Raw genomic sequence first — 24,068 nt, forward strand, 5'->3', positions numbered from 1 at the left:
TAAACCATTTATTATTAGATATTTTTTTTATTTACCTTATAATTACATTATTTATTACAATACAAAATATACTTTCTCAGAATGAATTAATTTAGTTTAAATACTTGGCAAATAGGCAACAGACTTTTAAGTACAGTAGTTACAGTTGTTGCAATGGGCAACACAATTTCAAACACAAAGCAACATTGAGCTCAATGTGAATTTCTAGTTAAATGCAATTAGTTACTTTATGTATTACTTTTCTAACCACAGGACTAGATCCTAGATTCAGTCCTTGGACATCTCCTGTAAAGAGTTGAGTAAAAGCGTTTTGGTTACAGTAGTAATTTTTAAGGAATTTTATTGTATTTTAAAAGTTGACACTTAAAACATTTTTCACATAGAATCACCAATGTTATCCTATGGTAGAAGATTCACTTAGCAGGTAAGTAGTGTTATCGTTACTTTTTCTTACTCAGTGGTGGATCCTGGACCCAGCACTTGCCAACCTCCTGTAAACAGTTGAAAGAATGTGTTTAAGTCATACAGACTATTTTTTAGGAATATTTTTAGTTTGTGAAAGTAGGCACTTAGAAACTTTTCTGCTGAAAACCACACAATGGATTCCTATGGAAGGAAATACAAGTTACTGGTAAGTACGCTTAGAATTACTTTTCAGGGTCAGTGCTGGGCTAAAAAGATACAGCACTGGGTTCTCTCCTGATTACAGGTGAGTAAATCGGAATTTGTAGTTCGGCTGATTTTAGAGGAACATTTGTACGTTTCAAAAATGGACACCTAGAAAATTTTCTGCTGAAAACCACACAATGGATTCCTATGGAAGGAAATACAATTTACTTGTAAGTACGCTTAGAATTACTTTTCAGGGTCAGTGCTGGTCTAAAAGATGCAGCCCTGGGTTCTCTCCTGATAACAGGTGAGTAAATCGGAATTCGTAGTTCTGCTGATTTTAGAGGAATATTTGTACGTTTCAAAAATGGACACTTGGAAAATTTTCTGCTGAAAGCCACACAATGGATTCCTATGGAAGGAAATACAAGTTACTGGTAAGTACACTTAGAATTACTTTTCAGGATCAGTGCTGGGCTAAAAGATGCGTGTGTTATTGTGCAGCCTATGGCATGGAATGTTATGAATTGGAATAGGATGGAGTCACTGGAGCTCTGCATTCTTATTGTGGTCAGTTGCTCCAGTGCCCTTTCATTGCGAGACGTACTACCTGATTAAACCTACAAATTCAGCCTTTAAATCGCCTGGTTTCTTCACTACAATGCAGCACTGGGTTCTCTCCTGATAACAGGTGAGTAAATCGGAATTCGTAGTTCGGCTGATTTTAGAGCAATATTTGTACGTTTCAAAAATGGACACAGAAAATTTTCTACTGAAAACCACACAATGGATTCCTATGGAAGGAAATACAAGTTACTGGTAAGTACGCTTAGAATTACTTTTCAGGGTCAGTGCTGGGCTAAAAGTTGCAGCACTGGGTTCTCTCCTGATATCAGGTGAGTAAATCGGAATTCGTAGTTCGGCGGATTTTAGAGGAATATTTGTATGTTTCAAAAATGGACACCTAGAAAATTTTCTGCTAAAACCACACGATGGATTCCTATGGAAGGAAATACAATCTACTTGTAAATCTGCTTAGAATTACTTTTCAGAGTCAGTGCTGGGCTAAAAGATGCAGCACTGGGTTCTCTCCTGATTACAGGTGAGTAAATTGGAATTCGTAGTTCGGCTGATTTTAGAGGAATATTTGTACGTTTCAAAAATGGACACTTCGAAAATTTTCTGCTGAAAACCACACAATGGATTCCTATGGAAGGAAATGCAAGTTACTGGTAAGTACGCTTAGAATTACTTTTGTGGGTCAGTGCGGGTCTAAAAGATGCAGCCCTGGGTTCTCTCCTGATAACAGGTGAGTAAATCGGAATTCGTAGTTCGGCGGATTTTAGAGGAATATTTGCACAATGGTAAAGGAAGGGGGCGGTGCCTGAGGTGACGTGTGCAAAGGCGCCCTGTGGCGCATTTTAAGTTGGGGAATTAATTCATCTTCAATCCTGCGGTCCCCTGGGGGCCAACTAGCTCACCAGGTACCTCCAGTATGCCTCAGGGAGCTGCGTTGCAGAGAGATGTTCAGAGGCCACACCCCTGTTTACAACACTCTTCAGCGCAGCTCCGTGGCGCTTCCTGGAGGTACCTGGTGGGCTAGTTGGCCCCTAAGGGACCTCTGGATTGAAGAGGAATGAATTCCCCAACTTAAAACGGGCCACAGGGCGTGTTTGCACAGTATCACCTCAGGCCCCACCCCCTATCTTCACCACTGTGCAAACGCGCCCCGTGGCGCGTTTTAAGTTGGGGGATTAAGTCTCCTTGAATCCTGAGGTCACCTGGCGGCCAACTTGCCCACCAGGTACCTCCAGTATGCGCCAGGGAGCTGCGTTGCAGAGAGGTGTTTAGAGGCCACGCCCTTTTTACAACACTCTGCAGCGCAGCTCCGTGGTGCTTACTGGAGGTACCTGGTGGGCTAATTGGCCCCTAGGGGACCTCTCGATTGAAGAGGAATGAATTCCCCAACTTAAAACGGGCCACAGGGCGTGTTTGCACAGTATCACCTCAGGCCCCACCCCCTATCTTCACCACTGTGCAAACGCGCCCCGTGGCGCGTTTTAAGTTGGGGGATTAAGTCTCCTTGAATCCTGAGGTCACCTAGCGGCCAACTAGGCCACCAGGTACCTCCAGTAAGCGCCACAGAGCTGCATTGCAGAGAGGTGTAAAAAGGGGTGTGGCCTCATTACACCCCTCTGCAACGCAGCCCCCTGGCACATACTGGAGGTTCCTGGTGGGCTAGTTGGCCCCAAGGGACCCCCAGTATTCAAGGGGAATTAGTTCCCCCTCTGCAAACGCGCCAGGGGGCGCGTTTGCAGAGTGGTGTAAGGAGGGGGCGTGGCCTCCGGCCCGATCCCGTTCCCAGCCGGTTCCCCACCTCCTGCGGGAGCCGGCTTTGCTTTTTCACATGGGGAGCAGCTAACATGCCGCTCCCCATGTGGAAAAGCAATCTGCTTTGCTTCATTGAAACGAGAGCAGGTTTCCCTGCTCTCGCTTCAATGAAGCAAAGCAGTTTGCAATGGCAGGGTGGGAGCCGCGAGACTCCCGCCCTGCCATTGCAAACAGCAGTGTCCCGGGGGTGGGCACCCCGGGACACTGCAAGAGCCGGTCCTGGGGGGTGGCGGTCCCCAGGGCCAATACAAAGCTCCAGGAGGGGGGCTGCATGTCCCCCCTCCAACATGTATAAGTTGCCCCGGGGGGTGGCGGTCCCTGGGGCTGGGGGGGCCTGAGAGCCCCCCCACATCAAATTGTTCTAAGCCCCGGGGCGTGGTCGTCCCCGGGGCTGGGGGGGCTGCGAGCCCCCCCACCTACGATAGCGAAGCTCCGGGGGGTGGCGGTCCCCGGGGTTGCGAAGGGGCCGTGAGCCCCCACCCGCATATACAATCTCAGAGCCCCGGGGGGTTGCGGTCCCCGGGGCAGCATGTGGGGGATTGGGACCCCCATACTATTTTTTTTAATTAAGCCCCTTGGATTTGGCCCCCGGATATTCAGCGCGGTAGCCCGCACTGAAGTTTTTTTTTTTTTCTGGCCGAAATTCGCGCTGGTTGCACGAATTTTGCCGATTTTTATTTAAAAAAAATCTTTTTTTAGGGCCCTGGGGGTTCTTGTTGGACCCCCTGAGCAGGCCTAGGGGGTAAGGGTGTTTCTACCCTGCCCCCTTGTCACATTTTGCGCCTTTTTTTTGTTCCGGTTTTCTTGTGCCTCGGTTCTACCGAGGCACAAGATGGCTGCAAACACTTCCTGATTCAGAGTGTTGGCAGCCAATTAGCATTCAGCTCGTGCTCGGGAGGGTTCGGGGAGAGTGCGGGGAGGGTGTGCGTATATTCCGAGGCCATAGCTATATATGTACTTTTAACTCTAATTTTCTCAGGAGCTACTGAACGGATTTACACCATTTAAGCAAAAGGCATGAGTCTGAACTGAGGGCTACCTCTTTGCCAAATTTGGTGTAATTCCGTTCAGCAGTTCGGGCTGTAGCTGCGTCAACAGGTCGTATGAGAAAATGCATGGGAAAAACGCGTTTTGGGACCCCCCTTTTTTCTCAGCCCCCGCTTGGCGAATCACCGTGAAATTTTCAGGATAGGAGCGGACCGGAGCTGGCCAAAAGTTTGGAAAATTCCGCGAAGATTTGTCAATCGGCGCCAACGTTATTCCAAATAGAATGTTGCGGATTTCCTATGGAAAATAGGTCCTAACTATATCTACCTACTGGCGACTGCCAGTAGGTTATAAATTCACTTAAAAAACCATAGGTTTCACACATGTTATAGTTAGCTGGACATTTCACTCGTAAAAAACCAATGAAATTCCCCCGTTATAGTTACTGCAGGCAACTATAATTCACGCGACCGCAATCCTCTGCTGATGACGTCAGATATTACATCACTGTATTTAGACACTTATTTACCCATGTCTTCTTCCATTAATCTTTAGCTATACATATATTACAAATATTTATTTTTCAGAAAGACACATATGTCATCAGTGATGTAATATCTGACGTCATCAGCAGAGGATTGCGGTCTCGTGAGTTATAGTTGCCTGCAGTAACTATAACGGGGGAATTTCATTGGTTTTTTACGAGTGAAATGTCCAGCTTACTATAACATGTGTGAAACCTATGGTTTTTTAAGTGAATTTGCAAGGTTTTTTAAATGCTAATTCGTAACTATAACGTGTGTGAAACCTATGGTTTTTTCAGTGAATTTGTACGGTTTTTTAAATGCTAAGTTATGTTTTTATTTTTTATGGGTTTTTTTCAGGTTTTACACCGTGCGCGCACCGTGCGCGCAAGGTGCGCGCTCTGTGGGCACTCGGTGCTCTTTGCGCACCGAGCGCCCACGGTTCGCAGTGCGCGCACCTCGCGATTTAAAAAAAATATATATATTTTTTTCTCCCTTGTGGGTCCTTCTGTGACCCCCTGACCAAGGCTAGGGGGTCTGGAACTGTCCACTCTGCCCCCTTTTCACGTTCTCCACCTTTGTTTTTCACCCCCTCAGACTGCGAGAGACAAAATGGCGGCCGACACTTCCTGGTTTCGACCGATTCGAATGTTTACCGACATCTAACAACCAAAATCGGAATTGCGCTCGCGCACGGCAGGGTGCGCGCACGGTGCGCGCGTATAGATATTGATATGCTTTTAAATGCTATTTCCTCAGGAAATACTGAACAGATTTACACCAGACCTGCAAAAGGCACTTCCTTGACCTTATGGCTACCTATCTGCCAAATTCCACGTAATTCTGTTCAGCCGTTCGGGCTGTAGCTGCGATTAAAGGTCCTATGGACCCTTTTTCTCGGCGCCCGCTTGACGAATCACCCCGAGACTTTCAGTGTAGGAGCTGAACGGAGCGCCCCATTAGTTTTGAAAATTTCGCGAGGATTCGTCAAGTGGCGCCAAAGTTATTCTAAATAGAATTTTGAGATTTCCTATGGAAACTAGGTTGTAACTATAACTATCTACTGGCGACCGCCAGTAGATAATATATATATATATATATCTATATATATATATATATATATATATATTATATATATATATATTATCTACTGGCGGTCGCCAGTAGATAGTTATAGTTAGGACCGTGTTTCCATAGGAAATCCCCAACATTCTATTTGGAATAACTTTGGCGCCAGTTGACGAATCCTCGCGAAATTTTCAAAATAGGTGGGGCGCTCCACTCCGCTCCTACCCTGAAAGTCTCGGGGGGATTAGTCAAGCGGGGGCTGAGAAAAAAGGGGGGTCCCAAAACGCATTTTCCCCATGCAATTTTCCATAGGGACCTTTAGTCCAAGGTACAGCCCGAACTGCTGAACAGAATTACTTAACATTTGGCAGAGAGGTAGTCCTCAGGTCAGGGATGTGCCTTTTGCAGGTCTGGTGTCAATCTGTTCAGTAGTTCCTGAGAAAATCAAAAGTAAAATCATATATATATGTGGGCGGAGCCTAACCACACATCTCATCCTGAGATCTGATTGGCTGTCAGCACTTCATCCAAGAAGTGTTGGCAGCCATCTTGGGACCAATATACATGATAGCACCTCATTAAAAAGCATTGCAGTTAATAGAAGGTTTTAAGACTTTTGTTACATTATAAATCATTTGTTGATGGTACCATACTCATTTTAGGAATTGTGGTATGTTCTAAGGTGATTTCACCATGTGAAAAAGCATTCTGCTGGGATATCATGATTGAGAGAAAAATATTTTCTCATGCTTTTACCACAGAGGTTAGGAAGGTGATCTATAAGCTAAACCGAGAGCTTATTTTCTGTAAATTCACATTATCTTTCTCATTCATGTGAGAATGAAGTCTGACATTCTCAGTAAAACATGTACATCCAACAAGGGCAGAGACTGTCAGTTGATTCCTTTGTGTTCTACTGCAGCTTCCCAGAGTGTTCCAAAGAACAACTAGAGCGCTAACAGTCCTACTTATGATAAACGTATGGCACACCTGAAGCCATCTTGCTTGGATTAAAGTGGTAACTCTTAAAACATTTAATTTAAAAAGGAACAAAATGAGGGGGTTCATTTTTCCATAAAAAGTATGATTAGTGCTGCAGAAAGAAAAATTAGGGCACATTTTGAGTGACTTCTCAAATCCTCTTCTATTTCATTAAAAAATTCTGACATGCAGACTGAAACATGCACTTTCAATACCAGCAGCAGTTTTCCCTGGTGAGCAGTAGCTTTACTACAGTGATCTAATGAGCAAAAAGAGTGCTAACATTCTGAATTTATGGCAAATGTGTGACACATCTGAATGCCTTTGGAATCAAAGTAAAAAACTGAAAGTATTTCCTACTGAGGAGACTGCAGTAAATGAGGAAATTTGGAAACTTCATAACAAATAAGTCTGCCAAGATGGCCACCAGAGACAAAAGAGTCCAAATGTAACCCAAATATCACCCAGATGTAGCCCAAGTATAGCCCAATGACAGAATGTCCCAGAGTGTTCTTAAAAACAACTAGAGCGCTTACTGTCTTCATTATGACAAAAGTATGGCACACCTGAAGCCATCTTGATTGGAATAAACTGGTAACACTTAAAAAATTTAATTTAAAAAGGAACACAATGAGGGGGTTCATTTTGCCATAGAAATTATGATTAATGCTGAAGAAAGAAAATGAGGGCACATTTTGAGTGACTTCTCAAATCCTCTTCTATTTCATTAAAAAATTCTGACATGCAGACTGAAACATGCACTTTTAATACCAGGAGCAGACTTCCATGGTGAACAGTAGTTTTACTACAGTGATCTAATGAGCAACTAGAGTGCTAACATTCAGAAATTATGGCAAATGTGTGACATATCTGAATACCTTCATGATGGAATCAAAGTAAAAAACTGAAAGCATTTCCTACTGAGGAGACTGCAGTACATGAGGAAATTAGGAAACTTCATAACAAATAAATCTCCCAAGATGGCCACCGGAGACAAAAGAGCCCAAATGTAGCCCAAAATCACCCAGATGTAGCCCAAATATAGCCCAATGACAGAAGTGTGCAAAACACTTATTATTTTGTGTTTTTGCAGTGTTATTTAGTGCAGACTTGTCAGGTATTGGAGTGCTTTACATGAGCATTGGTTACATCACACAAGAACAAATTCATTTTGGTTGTAGACATGGGGAGACTAAGTGATTTGACCAGAATCACAGAATGTTGAGCTGAAGCAGAAACTCCAACCTGGTTCCCCAGTTGCAAAGTCTGCAGTTCTGGAAGTAACACCACATCCTCTCCCCTAAGTGCAACATTTAATCAAGTGGTCAACTGGATAAAAAAACATAAAGGTAACAAATAATTTAAAAGTGCTTTCTCGCTATTTGAAAACTCAGAAAATATGTCCTTATTTTAGTCTTTTAGAGCACTAACCATAATTTTGATGCCAATAAGACCCTCTCATATATGTAATTTCTAAAGGAAATGCTCTAGGTATTACAGTTTTGATTACATCAAGATGACGTCAGGCGTTCCACACTTTTGTAATAAATATAGAATGTTAGCAATCTAGTTGTTCATTAGGATACTGTTGAGAGGCAGAGGCCAGGGGCACGGACCCTGAAAATTGAAGGCAGGTAGGAGGGTGCAAAGGCAACAATTTAACCACACTGAGCAGGCAGGAAGGGCCGTGGCAGCACAACAGACTATGGAGGGCAGTGGAAAGGGGGGCAGGGGCAACAAAGCAACAATACAGGACTTGCAAGAGAGGCTGTGGCAATGTAATAGACCATTGTGGGCAGAAGGAAGAGGCAATGGTAGTACAACCATACATGCCAACAGACCCGATTCAGCCAGGAAACGTCCAATGTTTTTAAGCTCAAATGGGCTTTATTTTATCTGTCTCCTGTCTACAATCTCCTCTTTTTCAATGTAACTCAAAGGGGAAAATCAATACCCCAGTTTTTTTTCAAAATCTCCCTCTTACCAAGTTCAAAATGTTCGCAAGTATGGTACATTGGATCATGGAAGGAAATGGGGTAGGGACATGGACTTGGATAACAGAGGACAGGAGGGACATGGAGAGGTGCACCAAACTGACCCTGCAGGGCAGGCATCAGGGTTTGCAGCAGCACAATACACCACACAGGGCATGCGGGACGGGAGTGAAGCACAACAATCCATGGAAAGCAAGAGGGAGGGGACAGGACCATGCACATGGACAACAGAGAACAGAGGGGCAAGAGGCAGGACCATAATGGACAGACAGGAGAGAAAGCTGCAGCATAACAGACCATAAAGGGCAGGAGGGATGGATCAGGGGCATTACAATGGAACAGACAAACCAGGAGGGAGGGAGTAGGGGTCTTCACATATAAACAAAGGGCTGGGGGCAAGGGGGCAGGGCAGGAGCAGCAAGATAGCCATGGAGGTCAGGCAGGATGGGCACTAGAAGCAAGACACACCATGAAGAGCAACAGTGAGACTGTGATGGCATACACACAGACCATGGAGGGAAGGTGGGAGGGGTTCAGGGGCAGCTAACTGACCACACAGGGAAGGTGGGAGGGGCCATGGCAGCACAGAAGACCATGCATGGCAAGTGGGAGGTTTAGTGGTAGCACAATGGCTATGATGGGCAAGAAGGAGGGTGCAGGGGCATGCACAAAGGACGATGGAGGATAGAAGGGAGGGTCAGGACCTGTGCACAGACAAGAAAGTACAGGGGAAGGGGCCTCACAACAGACCGCACTGGGCAGGCAGGAGGAGAAGTTGCAGCACAACAGACCAGGGAGAGCAGAAGGGTGTGGCAGTACAATGGACCATGTAGGGCAGGAGGAAGAGGATAGGGGCATGGCATGTGGACAGGCAGGGTGGAGGTGGCAGGGACAGGTTACAGTCATCTGACAATGCTAGGCAGGTGGGAGGGGAGTGGCAGCTCAACAGAACACGCAGAGTAGATAGGAGTGGCAGGTCCATGGAACATGGTGGGCAAAAAGGATGGAGCAGGGGCATACACAAACACATCGGAGGGCAGGGGGAAGGAGAATAGGGGCAGCAAGCTAAGCACAGAGTTTAAGCAGGAGGTCAATGATGGGGCATAGAATTGGGCAATGAAGGGCAGGAGGAGTGGACTGGTACATCATACTAAATTGAGGGCAGTGGCAGCACATCAGACCATGCATGGCAGGAGAGAGGAGGCTAGTTCATGGATTCACACAACAGAGGATAGGGAGGAGGGGGATGGGGCAGCAAGCTAACTGTTCAGAGAAGGCGGGTATTAGGAACTTTATTGTTTTTAAAACGTGTGTCTGTGCGAACTACTTAAAATATGAACAAGTATGCAGCATAATCTCACTTTTATTCAGGAAGAAGAGGACGTTTGTGACTGTGACTCCGGGCTCACTTGGCAGAAACACCCCCTGACCCTCCACCCCCTATCGCAAAATGTAATGCCCGTGAAAAGGGTAGGTGAACACAGTGTTATATAGAACATAGTCCTGAGAGCATGATTGAAAATGAAAACTAGATATAGTGTATGGTATAAACCATGCACCAAAAAGTGTGATATAAGATGAACGGGCGTGAAAAATAATATGCAATACATTGTGCGCAATGACAGATTCATTGGAGAGCGTGAGATAGCACAGGCACTAGCGCGTGCTATGCGATATGCGCCTTGGAGTGTAATATGCACAGGGCAGTGTTGTGTAACCTAACTAGTCTCTAAAGTTGTAATATAAAATATGTGCTGGGGAGTGTAACGTTGCATATGCACTGTGACAAAGATATGGATCCCAGATTGTAATATGTTTGGCATAGCACTGTGCGTTATAACATAGGCATCGAGGAACGCACGTTAGATGGGGCAATATAACCCGTGCGAAGACAAGTGTGGCATGACATATTCATGGGGTGGTGTTACAGTGCACATGGGCTAGAGAGTGTCATAGCATATGCACTAGCTAGTGGAATACAACACAGAGGTGTGTGGCACTCAGCAGGCACTGGTGGGTGTAACACAGCATTGGGCTCTGCCAGGAGCGCGCTGTGACTCTCAAGTGATGTTCGTCCCCTTTCCAGAGAGTAAAATAAAAAGTATTACACATCCGGCAGTGGGTGTGTGTTTTATTAACCGTGAGGGGGGTGTCTTGCATAGTTTTTGTCGAAATTTTGTCGAATCCCCTTTGAATGGCTTGGTGTGCATGTGTATTAAATGTGCCCGTCAATAGCTACCCATGTTTGTATAAATAAACGACAAGGGTGTCTACCGGGATTAGGCACGGTAGGGCATCAGACATGTCAGAGCTTCACTAGTGGTGTAAATACATTCCACGTGGATTCATTGCATGCATAGTCGCCTTTTAATGAATATCACGCAAATCGTCATGGTGATAGGTACGTACGGTTTGTCCATCATGTCCTAGGTGTGTCTATAAATATATATTTTTTTAAAATAATAAAAAACAGTGGCCGGCCCTGGGGGATGGGGTCATCAGGGCCAATAAATTAGAATAAGAAGGGGAGCCACACAGCCCCCCTTCTTAAAAAATTAAAATAAATAAAAGACTGGCATCGTGCCGGAGGCCACGCCCCCTCCTTGCAGCACTCTGCAAACGCGCCCCCTGGCGAGTTGTAAGTTGGGGAATTAATTCCTCTTCAATACTGAGGGTCCCTGAGGGCCAACTAGCCCAACAGGCATCTCCAGTATGCACCAGGGAGCTGCGCTGCAGACAGGTGTTCTGAGGCCAAGCCCCTTTTTACACCTCTCTGCAACGCAGCTCTGTGGCGCTTACTGGAGGTACTTAGTGGTCTAGTTTGACCCTAGGGACCCTTAGGATTCAAGGGGACTTAATCTCTCAACTTAGAACAGCCACAGGGCGCGTTTACACAGTGGTGAAGGGAGGGGACGGGGCCTGAGGTGACGTGTGCAAACACGCACTATGGCACATTTTAAATTGGGGATATAATTTTCCTTCAATACTGAGGGCCCCTGGGGGCTAACTAGCCCACCAAGTGCTTCCAGTAAGCGCCACTGAGCTGCATTGCAGAGAGGTGGTCCAGGCCGTGCCACTTTTTACACCTCTCTGCAACGCTGCTCTGTGGCACTTACTGGAGGTACCTAGTGGGCTAGTTGGACCCTAGGAACCCTCAGGATTCAAATGAACTTAATCTCCCAACTAAAAACGGACACAGGGCGTGTTTACACAGTGGTGAAGGGAGGGGACGGGGCCTGAGTTAACGTGTGCAAAGACGCCCTGTGGCCTGTTTTAAGAGGTAGTTTTAATCCCCCTGCCCTATTATATACTAGGGGCTTACAGAGGAGGTCATGCTAATCACAAGGGGACCCCAACGCATAATGTTCCCTAGTGTATGTTGGTGTTTTCACTGTATTCTAAGTGTCTTTTAACATAGCACTGCCTCTAGGACTGGTTAGTCATACTCAGTTACCACCAGTATCCGTCTGAAAAAGTTGAGGGTACAGGATGATTTTGCAACAAGGCTTCTTTCTGCTCTTCTTTTTGTTCTTTCTGCACGTTATCCTTCTTCCTGCACTTTTCTTCGTCTTTGAGGACTTCTGTTGCTTCTTTCTGCACTTCTTTTTTTTCTTTCTGTTCATTTTTTCTTCTTTCTTCACATGTCCTATCTCTGTAGGCATAGTTAGAAATTAGCATTTAGAAAACCTTTGAAATTCACAGAAAAAACCATAGGTTTCAGGCACGTTATAGTTAGGAATTAGCATTTAAAAAACCTCAGAAATTCACTGAAAAAACCATAGGTTTCAGGGGTGTTATAGTTAGCTGGACTTTTCACTTGTACAAAACCATTGAAATTCCCCCGTTATAGTTAGTTCAGCTAACTATAACTCGCGCGCCCGCAATGCACTGCTGATGACGTCACATATTACATCACTCATGACATGGTCAGTGACATCACTGATGACATCACTGATGACATCACTGATGACATCACTGATGACATCATCCTTGTGATAGAGTGGCAGACATCCTCTCACCCTAATATAACCTTTGATACACACATTCAAAAATAGAGACTAAACTTTTCAAAACAATGGACATACCAATACCAGTTACAACAACCTCCTCAGTAATTCTAAGATCCACATACACATCCACTCATTCACCAACAGTCCTATACAGTCACTCATACATGTATTCACTCATCATATGTACTCATACACCTATACATCCTGTTACACAATGCCACTCATCCATAGAGTTACTCACACACATAGTCACTCATGCTAATAAAGAATCAAACATACATTTATTTGCATATACAGTTATACACACACCACCACACTTACTTCTACGGAAACTTACACATACTTAGTCTTTTAAACAATCACTTATAGAAACACATACTTATTCATACAGGAACTCTTTCAATCTCTCACTCTCACATATACTCACTTATATACACCAATAGTCACATATACTAGTTTAAAACATATGTAGTTACTCATAAAGACACTATTGAGACAGTCATTCACTCACTAACACACCCATACACACACTCATCCACCCATACAGTCCTGCACACATGCTGTCTTCAACACATACAAAGAGTGAGTCACTCATTCATGCACCTATGCACTACGTAATACCCCCCACCGAACCATGTAGACACTCAGACTGATACTCAAAAAACCAACTAATAACCTATATAGACACCCATGTAGCTACTCACCAACCCATGCAGCCACTTATACACAAAGTGAGAGACTGATACAGATATTTACATATTTAAACATTACTCACTAAGCCATATATTCACTATGATACACTTAATCAGTCAGTTACACAATCAATTTTTCAAAAACAAATCATCCATTTAGACACTTATATACCTATTTATTCTTCCATCGACCTTGAGATATACATATATAAAACATTTAATTTTCAGAAAAACACACATTCACTGGATGATGTCATCAGTGATGTCATCAGTGTTGTCATTTGAGATGTCATCATTGATGTCATGAGTGATGTCACTGACCATGTCATGAGTGATGTAATATGTGACGTCATCAGCAGTGCATTGCGGGCGCGCGAGTTATAGTTAGCTGAACTAACTATAACGGGGGAATTTCAATGGTTTTGTACAAGTGAAAAGTCCAGCTAACTATAACACCCCTGAAACCTATGGTTTTTTCTGTGAATATATATATATATATATATATATATATATTCATTGTTTGGAGCTGACGAGACAGTTAAAGTTGTCTCTAGAAGGCCAGGTCTGGAAATTAAGTGGAATGGTACAAATTCACTCTAAGCCCCCACCTTCTATCCACTGGATAACATTTTGTGACTTAAACCACTTGGACACTGCCAAATGCTGTATGATGGTATGCTGACGGCTTTTCCTTTTTTCAGACTCGACTGAAGACTCAGGCTGCTTGAATAAAGAGGACAACGAAGATTTGATTAAAGTTGCCGAAGAACCTGAGCGTTTGCAAGCTGAGAGAATGATGGACGATGATGATATCAAAAACCAGATTTCAGAAGCATATGCCAGGGCAGCTAGAAAACAGAAAGACATTCTATCCTACGTGCCTACGTTAGAAGATGATGAAGAGGATGTGAATGAAAGTGGTATCAACAGAGGTGATGCTGGCCAGTGGGAGGTATGTTTAAATCATAAAATCTGTGAACAATTTGTTCTTGAATATGTCATTTTTGACTCACCCATCATGTACAGTAACAAAGGATACCTATCAGAACGTTTTGCTGTTTTGAGTTTTTTGAGTGATTTTTATTACAGTGGCTTTCTGCACTTAATGCATCTAAATCAATGCAGCATGCAGTTATGTGATACAACTCTCCTTCTACCTTTAACGTAAAATAAAAAAAGCTTTTCCCCAAGATGTCTTGTGTTTTCAGCTATTAAATGTTTTGAAATGTGCCCTAACATAAAGTTCTGTGTACACTGCTGTTGATCTTTCACTCATCTCATTTTCATCACTTCACTGATTGGATTCTATACTTCTTCTGTTATCAAATGCAGGGAATTATTTTTTACTATCCGCAAAAGTTTTATTTTAACAGATACAAAGATACAAAGATAAAAATGTTTCCAAAAGAGAATAAGGATTACATTGAGATTTTGGGGGAAGGGGGATAGTTTAACAGCTTAACTGTAAACAGTGCAGCGAACAATGAGCAATAACCAATGATGTGCAGTTCTTTGCAAAAGCTAGTGTATTGATGAATGGAAGAGGTGTCTGATAATGAAGTTCAGGTATTTTCTGTAAGCCGCTAAAATAGGTATCGTATGAATAGGTGGGATTTAGGGTGTTATTACGAGTTCCGTACCTGCAATCGTGGTCCGACCGCTGCGAGCGCAGCGGTCCCACTGCCGTATTATGAGTTGGTCTGATTGCCTTTGCAAAGATCGCGGCTGAACCGCTGACACGGCCAGCACGCCGTCGACCGCCGGGCTCATGGTCGGGGAAGCGTGGTCACCATAGGGTGGTCAAAGGAGCTACACCACTGTCCGTATTACGAGTTGGCTTTTCCACGAGGTGACCGTGGCGGTCGGATCGCTTTCTAAAGGTTGGTGGAAATGAAGGATTTGGGGTGCATACTCAACATTTTCCTGTTCTTTCCAGCAGCAGTCGACGTGGATCCCTTTCTCCACGTCCCCCCTTCACAGCAGCATCTTCATCCCAACAATAGGACACTCTCTGTGGTGAGGTACAGGTAAGTCCATTTTATACCATATACCCATTTCCAGGACTGGCCATATATGGGTCAGACTCCAGAAATTGGTAGGTGGTATTTTTCAACATGTATCATGCATTTGTGTGCATTCGACATATATGCAGTCGAAATACTCACAAATGCATCGATACATATGGAAAAGTACTTACCACTGCTGCAGCAACACTGTAGAGACCATGGTCAACTTGTAATACGGAAGTCAAAAGACCTCCAGCACTGCAGTCTTCTAGAGGCCGCGGACTTCAGGCGGTTGGACCGCAAAACTCGTTATCAGGCCCTTATTTGCTTCCGGAAGGTTGTTAGTAGGTTTAGAATTCTGAAATATGAAAGTAGAAATCCAGGCTTGAAATGGCAATACCAGAGATAAATTGCCTTTTTGGTTTTAATATTCTGAATTGCAAGGTTTCAAAGAGAGGAGTTATGTGACTTCCTAGACCGCTTTCACCTATTTGACTGCTGTAGTTGGTAAGAAGGTCAGCAAGATATGGTGGGAAGTTCTCGTGGATGTGCTTGTTACAGCAGATTTTTTATTTGATTCTAACCAAAATGGGTTAGCAGTGCAGCTTGCCAAGTAAAGGTTATGGTCAAATATATCAGCAGAGTGGACTAAGCAGCCGTGTGTAGTACTGCTCTCAGCGGGAATTAAGATGATAGAGGAACTCCGACCAGTAATGCATTTCCAAAATCAAATCGCAATATAATTAGTGAACAGTTTTTAATAGAGCAGGGATATAAGATGGTGGATCTTTTTAGTGTTGGAGATTAAAGTTAGCAGCTATCACAGTCCTCTTGATATGAGGACAAACCTGAGCGCCCAGTTAAGTGTGAAGCCGAGGGATTTGGCTGACTGATTTAGCATAGGTGCAATCCTTCCAGCAATAAAAATAACACCTTGGAACCTTGGGATTGAGTCTAATTTTGGTTGAGGTTGTCAGGAGGAGAAATTCAGTTTTATGAATATTGAGGAGAAGGATGTTCTATTGCATTCAAGATTGTAATTGTTATAGGCAGTTTCTGAGGATGTTAATGACAACTATTGCTGAGGTTTTTTAGGTTCAACTTGAGTGTTGCCCACATATTGGTGGAAAGGCATCACCGGAGTTATGTAGGATCATAATTGTAGATTAATATGCAGATTAAATAATGTGGTCGTGAGGATGGATACCTGTGGCTCTCAGCAGCACATGTTAGCAGTGAATAGCGTGTATCTTCAGTCTTTACCACTTGCCAGCTAGGGATGATATGAACCAGCTTCTAGCCATGAAGGCCACCCCTATGCTAACACTTTATAAGCGTCTCATACTCCCCCGTATGCCACTTCCACATGGTTGTTATTATGTAATATTCTTCAATTTGCTGTTTTAGCTCCTCCTTAAATACCAGATCCTTGAGAAATTTTGGGGTCATGCACGATCTTCTTCATTTATGATCTTGTCCTATTTGTATGGTCGCATTTAGATGTGCATGATCCAAGTCAGAGAGAGTCCCGATCTGTGCAGAGTCCTTTTTCGCTGTCATGGTGTTACAAGGAATACACTGCACAAGTTTATGAGTGGTGTAGTGTAGTCTTCCTCTAGCGTACTGCGTTCACTTTAGATGTTCCTCAAGCCCAGGTCTTAGAGCTCTCTTTTGAATGCTTTAGCAAAAGCTCCCAACTGCTTAAACCCCCTTGTGGATCTATCCTTCGGTGGGTTCCATACCATATTGTAGTCCCCAGTAAGCACTATATACCCCTTTGCATGCCGCTCCAGTACATGTAGAAAACCTCTTGGGTATTTTGTGCTGTGTTAGATGTTGCGGTGGCAACTGTAATTGTCCTGTTCCACAAGTGACCCCGGGGAATGAGGTATCGGCCTTCCTTACGATCCCTCCTCTCTTCTAGTATAAAAGGGAGATCCCCCTTCATACAAATTGTGACCCTGTTACATTTTGTTCCTGCAAATGCATAATGGGCAGTATGGAATGCCCTAAGAGGCATCCTTAATTACTCTCTTGTAGGCAAATGATATTGGGCTGTACAGCCCTCAAGCAACTCCATGCAATGCTTCTTTTGATTGGGAAATGTATCCCTTTACTGTTAAGGGAGACTAATTTCATTCTGTTTATCTAACATGTGGTGTCTCTGTGTTTCCAATTAATATCCTCCCTTGCCCTTTATTTTTATCATTGAGTCCCTTCAGCGTTCATTTTTGGTTAGGCCTAATATTGTCTTGTAAACTATTCCCAAGGTCTTTCTCTCAATTTGGTTCCCGCTCTCACTTCCAGCAGCAATCAATAAAAAAAGTTAATCCTAAAATGGTAACTAGCAAATTGTAAATAGTAAACATTTTGAGCTTGTTAACCAGCCCCCAATTGTTGGCATTATCACCAAACAGTTCTTTATTCTTATATGAAATCAACTGTTCGGGAGTGGGATTAATCTCCTTCTTGTTCCCCCTCCCCCAGAACCCCACTCAATAGAAGAGTTTGGTAAGAAAAGATGATGGGCCCGATTCACAAAAGTAATCTGAGATAAAATATAAACTTTACGACTTTTGGTATTCACAAAAGGCATTTAAGAGTAGTAAAGTTTGGAATCCTAACTTTACTACTCCTAAATGCCCTTTAATCCTAACTTTACGACTTTCGCTATTCACAAAAGGCATTTAGGAGTAATAAAGTTAGGATTCCTAAATATATTACCCCTAAATGCCTTTTGTTAATACCAAAATTCGTAAAGTTAGGATTAAAGAACATTTAGGAGTAGTAAAGTTAGGATTCCTAACTTTACTACTCCTAAAAGTCGTAAAGTTAGGATTAAAGGGCATTTAGGAGTAGTAAAGTTAGGAATTCTAACTGTACTGCTCCTAAATGCCTTTTGTGAATACTGAAAGTCATAAAGTTAGGATTAAATAGCCTCTAGGAGTATTAAAGTTAGGAATCCTACCTTTGCTACTCCAAAATGCCTTTTTTGAATACTGAAAGTCGTAAAGTTAGGATTTTGTCTCAGATTACTTTTGTGAATCGGGCCCACTGTTCTTGAAATCCATGTTGTCTTGATCACCTTTTCTGATCCGGTCTGCTGCTTATTGAGGGATAGCCTTCACTTTGAGAGCTGGAAGGGGTCCTCCAGCCCACCATCGATGACCAGCCTGCCTCTCCCTATTGCAGCTTCTCCTTTGTCTCCTGCCCTTTCTGCCTGCTCCTTATTGTTCTCCTTATGATCCATTCTTTTCCTGGTGTTTATAATGTTTTTTTCTCTGTAATTGTATTTTTCAGTTTACTCTTCGGGCATGTACAGAGCTGTCCTTCGTCCTCATTGCTGCCTCAAGATTCACCACTTTTGAATCCACCTCTAGACTCAGCCAACCACTGAGTCCATGTTTTGTCTCAAATCTCAAATCTGTTTCTCCTGGTCCACTTTCAAAGTTTGAAGTAATTTGTCTAATCCGTTTTTCAGTTCTTCCCTGAATTCTTGCTTAGAAATTTGCAGATTCTAGTAATTCTTCTTCAAAATTGCCTCCTCTGACATTTGCTCCTTCCCTTTTTCTCTTTCTTACTTGTGCAATGTCCTCTATCTGTGTTGCTTTACTCAGTTTCAAGGAATGCAGAAGCCCTCATGGATTTCCGTGCCTTCACTGGCATTCACTTTCATCCACTTTTACTCTGTTTGCTGTAGAATATCCAGCAGGACTGCAGCGTTCTAATAACTAGTGGTAACTGCAGCTAGCCCATTTCTTTACAGTGAGTTGTGGACCAGTGCTGTCCCCCTCTTGCTTCTCATCATCCTGGGTGGGAGAATTTTGAAAGCCCGGAGTCCTTCCTTATCTTAGAGCTCTTTGATTTGTATTTCAATCAATCAATCAATCAAGAAAGCTTTATTCGATTTTGAGATTAAAATCATAAAAGCGTACGTCAAAATATTCATACATATATATATAAAGATAAAAATTCTAAAAATGATTTGATTATACATAGTCAAAGTCAATCGGTATAGTCCCCTGTTAATGAAAAGTTCATCGAATTACAAAAGAATCCAGTTAAGATTAGTACATTGAGCTCCGAAACTTAACAGCCAGCTTTAAAAAGCTTGTTAATGCGATGATAGTACATTCATTGTCCAACTGTAATAACCTAATCATAGCCAACCTACAAGTACGTAATCCCCAGGACTTTAAAAGTGGTTTCAGAAATGCCCCCCTGGGCAGCTGATAGAATTTACAAAAGAGGACGCAATGAATGTTGGATTGAGCAGAGGTATCATCACAGGGGCAGGGTGGGAGTTCATTCGACCAGGAGTTGCAAAAAGGGAAAGCAATCATACGATAGAAATTTCCGAATCTAAGGCGAGTGAGAAGCATTCGGGCATAACAAGAAGGCTGAGTTAATAAATAGTTTTGGAGGCCTTCTTGCATGGTAATTTTTTGGTAGTTGAGAACTGTATTTTTTATTTTTTCCAGATTCCATCTTTTAGTTATAAGATGGTTTAAAGCCAGCTCTCTTAAGGTCTTCCTAGAGACCGATTCCATGGTTGAAGGCTCCATAAAAAACTCAGGGTGGCCAAGGTCAGTCATCATATTTTTTACATATGTGAGCCATTTTATGTTGGTTACTCCGTCGAGATTGAGACAATCAGTAATCAAGTCTCTGTTAAGTTTGGTCTCCGGAGTAATCCAAATCTTATGCCACAAGAGTATAGGCGCAATTTTAATAATATCTAGAATATACAGCAGGCCCAATTCAATGTGTATAAAATAGGTCGATGTAGATTTTGAAACTCCTAATAAGTAGCACAAGAATTGATTTTCAGTTTTTTGTAATAGTTGTGCATTTTCAATACCCCAGAGACCAGCTCCATAGGTGGCAGTAGAAATACATTTGGCCTTGTAAAGAACAATCAGCTCTTTCACTGGTCTGCCACCTAATTTAGCTGAGAACTGTTTTAGCGCGCCAATAGCTCGGATGAGGGCCAAATTTCTAGCGTTTATCGCTGTGTGCCAATTTCCCCTCCGGTCAAAATGTATTCCTAGGTAGGAGAAGTTGTCCGTGGTCTCGATTCTGCTGTTATCTAAAAAGATTGAACAGGGCAATTTCTTTGTTCCCGGACCACAAGCCATCGTGTATGTTTTTGCAATGTTAATTTTTAACCCTCGTTCATTCATATAAGTTGCGAACTTCAAGACAGCCCTCTGTAGGCCTATCTTGTTCCGAGACATAATGGCGGCATCATCAGCATAGAGGAGTATTGGGGTCGGAGCTCCTAAAATTTTTGGATAGTCATGCTGTGATTCTGTTAGATATTGGCCAATAGAGTTTATGTATAGGGTAAAAAGAAGGGGGGCTAAAATGCACCCCTGTCGTACCCCTCTCTTAATAGAGAATTTATCAGAGCACTCGCCTTTGTTTCCGTAACGGACTCTAGCACCTGCATCACGATACAGAGTTCTAATAAATACTAGGATATTAGAATCTAAGCCCATTTCAGATAATATGGACCATAGTAGCTCATGATTCACGCAATCAAATGCGGAACTCAGGTCCACGAATGTAACAAAAAGGTTTCCCTTTTTTGCCTGCGTATATTTAGATAAAACTAAGGCCAAGTTTAAACTCTGTTCTATGGTCCCTTTTCCTGGACTGAAACCATACTGTAAATGGGATAATACATTATTTTCCTCTGCCCAAAGTTGAATTCTGTTTAAAATAGCCCTCGCTGCTACCTTCATTAAAGCATCTAAAAGTGAAATTGGGCGGTAGCAGGTTGGGACATTTCTGTCTCCTTTTTTAAAAATTGGGACGACTATAGCTTCAGACCAGGATGGTGGGAGCCCATGTCGATTAAAATTATTTAAAACATTCGTTAACAGGGGAGCCCAAAGGTCGATTTCTGCCTTGTAGACATCCATCGGGACGCCGTCGGGGCCGGGGGCTTTACCTGAAGGACTGTCTTTAATTGCTTTAGTAATCTCCATGCAATTGAAGGAAATCCCTATTGGGAATATAATCGGTAGAATTGTGAGTGGTTGAATAATAACTCCGTCAATCAGGGGGTAACCATAATTAAGGTTTCCTAAGTTGTCATATAAGTTTTTAAAGTGATCTACCCAAATTTCCCCGTTTATAGCCATGTCTATAACATCGGTCTGGTTTTGCTGTAAATAAGGAGCGTTGACCGCTTTCCAGAAAGCTGTATTGTCCCTAGATTTGGATGCTGCAATTAAGGCCGACCAGGCCTCTTTCTTTAAAGTCTGTTTCCTGGTTTTTATGGCCAAATAATACAGTTTTCTAGCTTTACTAATCTCAGCAGGTGATTTGATGATTTCATGCAGGGCCCTTTTTAGGTTTTGAAGAGCTTTAGTGCAGTTTTTGTCAAACCAACCATGGCCTATTTTAGTGTTAGGTTGACGCTCTTTTGTTAATAATTTTTTCAGTTCAGATTGGATTTTTAAGAAGGGAGTCAAGAGTACTGATGACTCCTCTGTTTCTGTTAGACAGGCTAATATATCGGGTAGGCTAGTTCCCATTAAGGTATGTAAAAGAACGGCAGGGTCAACCCTGTCCCATTTTATAGAATAGCCATTTTTTGTGGCTAAGTTTATATTGAGATGGTATTTAGGTATAACTACAGGGATCTCCTGAATCGTTCTAATTTTAAGATTAAAAACAATTGGGTAGTGATCACTGAAGAAAACATTAAGTGTTTCCCAGGAGATGACGAATCCTTCTTTGGGTGGAGATAGGAGAGTAAAATCAATAGTCGAATTGCATCCCCGCCCGTGAAAGGTTGGTTTAAAGGGGGTATTTGGGGTGCAAAGTTCGTTAATAAAAGACAGGTTAAAATGAAAAAGCATGTAATTAAGAGTGTCGCCCAGTTTTGAATGAGCAAAATGTGTAGGGTTGTCGTCCTTATGTTTACCAAGGCCGCAAATGCCTTTGGAAACATGTGGGCAAATAGTACAATTAAAGTCGCCCAACCAGATCAACACCGACTCACCCTTTCTGTGGGTCTTAATAGCATTGACACTCGTCATGAGATTATCGATCTGGCTTTCTAGATTGCTACTGGGGATATTATTATAAAAATTTATGAGGGTTAGAGATCTTTCCCGCCCCCAACTAACATTTAAAATCTGGTAATACTCAGTGAATGTATGTCTCAGTACCTTAATGCCCTGCGTTATTAAAACATAAGTGCTCAGACCTCCTTTATTTCTCCCCTGAGAGGTTATTTGTGCAGGAGCATGAAAGGTCTGGTAACCTGGAATGTGGAGTTCATCTATAGCCCACGTTTCCTGGAGGCAGATAAAGCTATAACATGTAACTATGTCTAGCCACGGTTGGTGTGATATTTTATTAGAAAGGCCTGCAACGTTCCATGAGATGATGTTATCAGCATCCCCTATTTCCCTCATAACAAGAGCATTTTTATTTTCAGCTCTGATTTTTAAGGTTTGGGGGAGAGGGGAGCTGAGAGATATTAAACGGTCACAGTTGGAAGTAGTCGTAGGGTATAAATTATCACCACTGGCTTGTGGCTGATCAATAGGTGCCACACAGTTTAGGATTCCCGTATTACAAATATTAACAATATCCGTTCCAGGATATGAGGTTGCAGCATGGGTGTTAGAAGTCAAGATGGGAGCTCCACGTAGGTCAGACTCCAGGCTAGGTTCTATCTGTCAATCAGGGTCTTCCAGATCTGTAAGTGCCTCAAAGCGGTTTGTGACTGATATAGGCCAGGTTGAATACTGTGGTAAGCTATGAATGTGCTGATGTTGGTGAAGAAGAGGCCTGTCTGGAAAGGGTGAAAAAGAAGGAGAAACCTTCCAGCGACTAGGGTTTCTAGGATGTTGAAACAAAGGAACAGTATTAATAGGTCTTGAGTAATGGGGCGCTACAACTGATCTTGTATGTCTAGGCGGCCTACGAATAGAACTGTTCCCTTGAAGAGTAAGGAGGGATTGGGGATAAAAGTAGCTCAAAACCCGTGTTGATATTCCTTCTACTCCTCTTTCTAGGAACCAGTCCGCTATGTAAGTGACTACTTTCTGATCTTTAAAATTTATAGTCACAATGTCACCTTCTATATCTTTAGGCCTACACCCAAGCCAGGTCAGCCTTCGCACAAATAGGATCTCACCATTAAGATCTGAGGGCAGAGGTCTGTTCTTACTTAACCAGTATATTACTTTGTTTTTAAGTTCCACAAACCCCTCCTTCTTTCCTGGACTTAATTTTGGCACACCCGTAAGTATAATAACATATGGAGCAGATTCGGGTGGTAAGTCAATATATTCGTCCATTCTATCAGAAAACTGTCGTGAGTTTGGCTCCCCGGAAATTCTGGTGTTTTTTCCTTCTAGTGTTTTTTGCGGGGCTACTTTTTCCCTCTCTTCTGAGGAAGTAGGCGCAATTTCGGAGACAGCTGAAATGGCTGGAGGCTGAGTGTTTGTGTCATTAGACAGTGCTGCATCTCTTCCGGGGGTCATAACTGGTTGTTTCCTCTGGTCAGCAGTTGTTTGAAAAATAACCAGATCCTTCAATAAGGAACCATTTGAGGAAGTTACAGTTGTTAGAGTGTCTAATTGCTCGGCTAGCCGTTTTGTTCTCTCATAGAGAGGTAAAAGAAGTGACTTCACGAGTTGTTCAAGTCTCTGGAATAGACAGTCATTGGGGTCGCGGGCAGAAGGTGGCATAGTGTCTTTGCATTTTGAAGAGCCGGGGGATAACCTCGGCGCTTTGGAGCAGCTACCTATTGTTCCTGCACCGCCCCTCTTTCTTTTCA

At 43.0% G+C, this 24,068-nt stretch overlaps 1 protein-coding gene across 1 annotated transcript in view; it reads left to right on the top strand.

Annotated features, from left to right (window-relative positions):
- The window catches only part of LOC146822729 (NFX1-type zinc finger-containing protein 1-like), an 892,774-nt gene that overhangs the window by 461,587 nt on the left and 407,119 nt on the right, over nucleotides 1–24,068 (top strand). Inside the window, exon 9 of the mRNA XM_085606285.1 lies at nucleotides 13,958–14,208. Coding sequence (XP_085462411.1) covers nucleotides 13,958–14,208 — 251 coding nt within the window. The remainder of the gene's footprint in view (nucleotides 1–13,957; nucleotides 14,209–24,068) is intronic.

Source organism: Triturus cristatus, chromosome 5_2, assembly GCF_964204655.1.
Source record: "Triturus cristatus chromosome 5_2, aTriCri1.1, whole genome shotgun sequence".
NCBI lineage: Eukaryota > Metazoa > Chordata > Amphibia > Caudata > Salamandridae > Triturus > Triturus cristatus.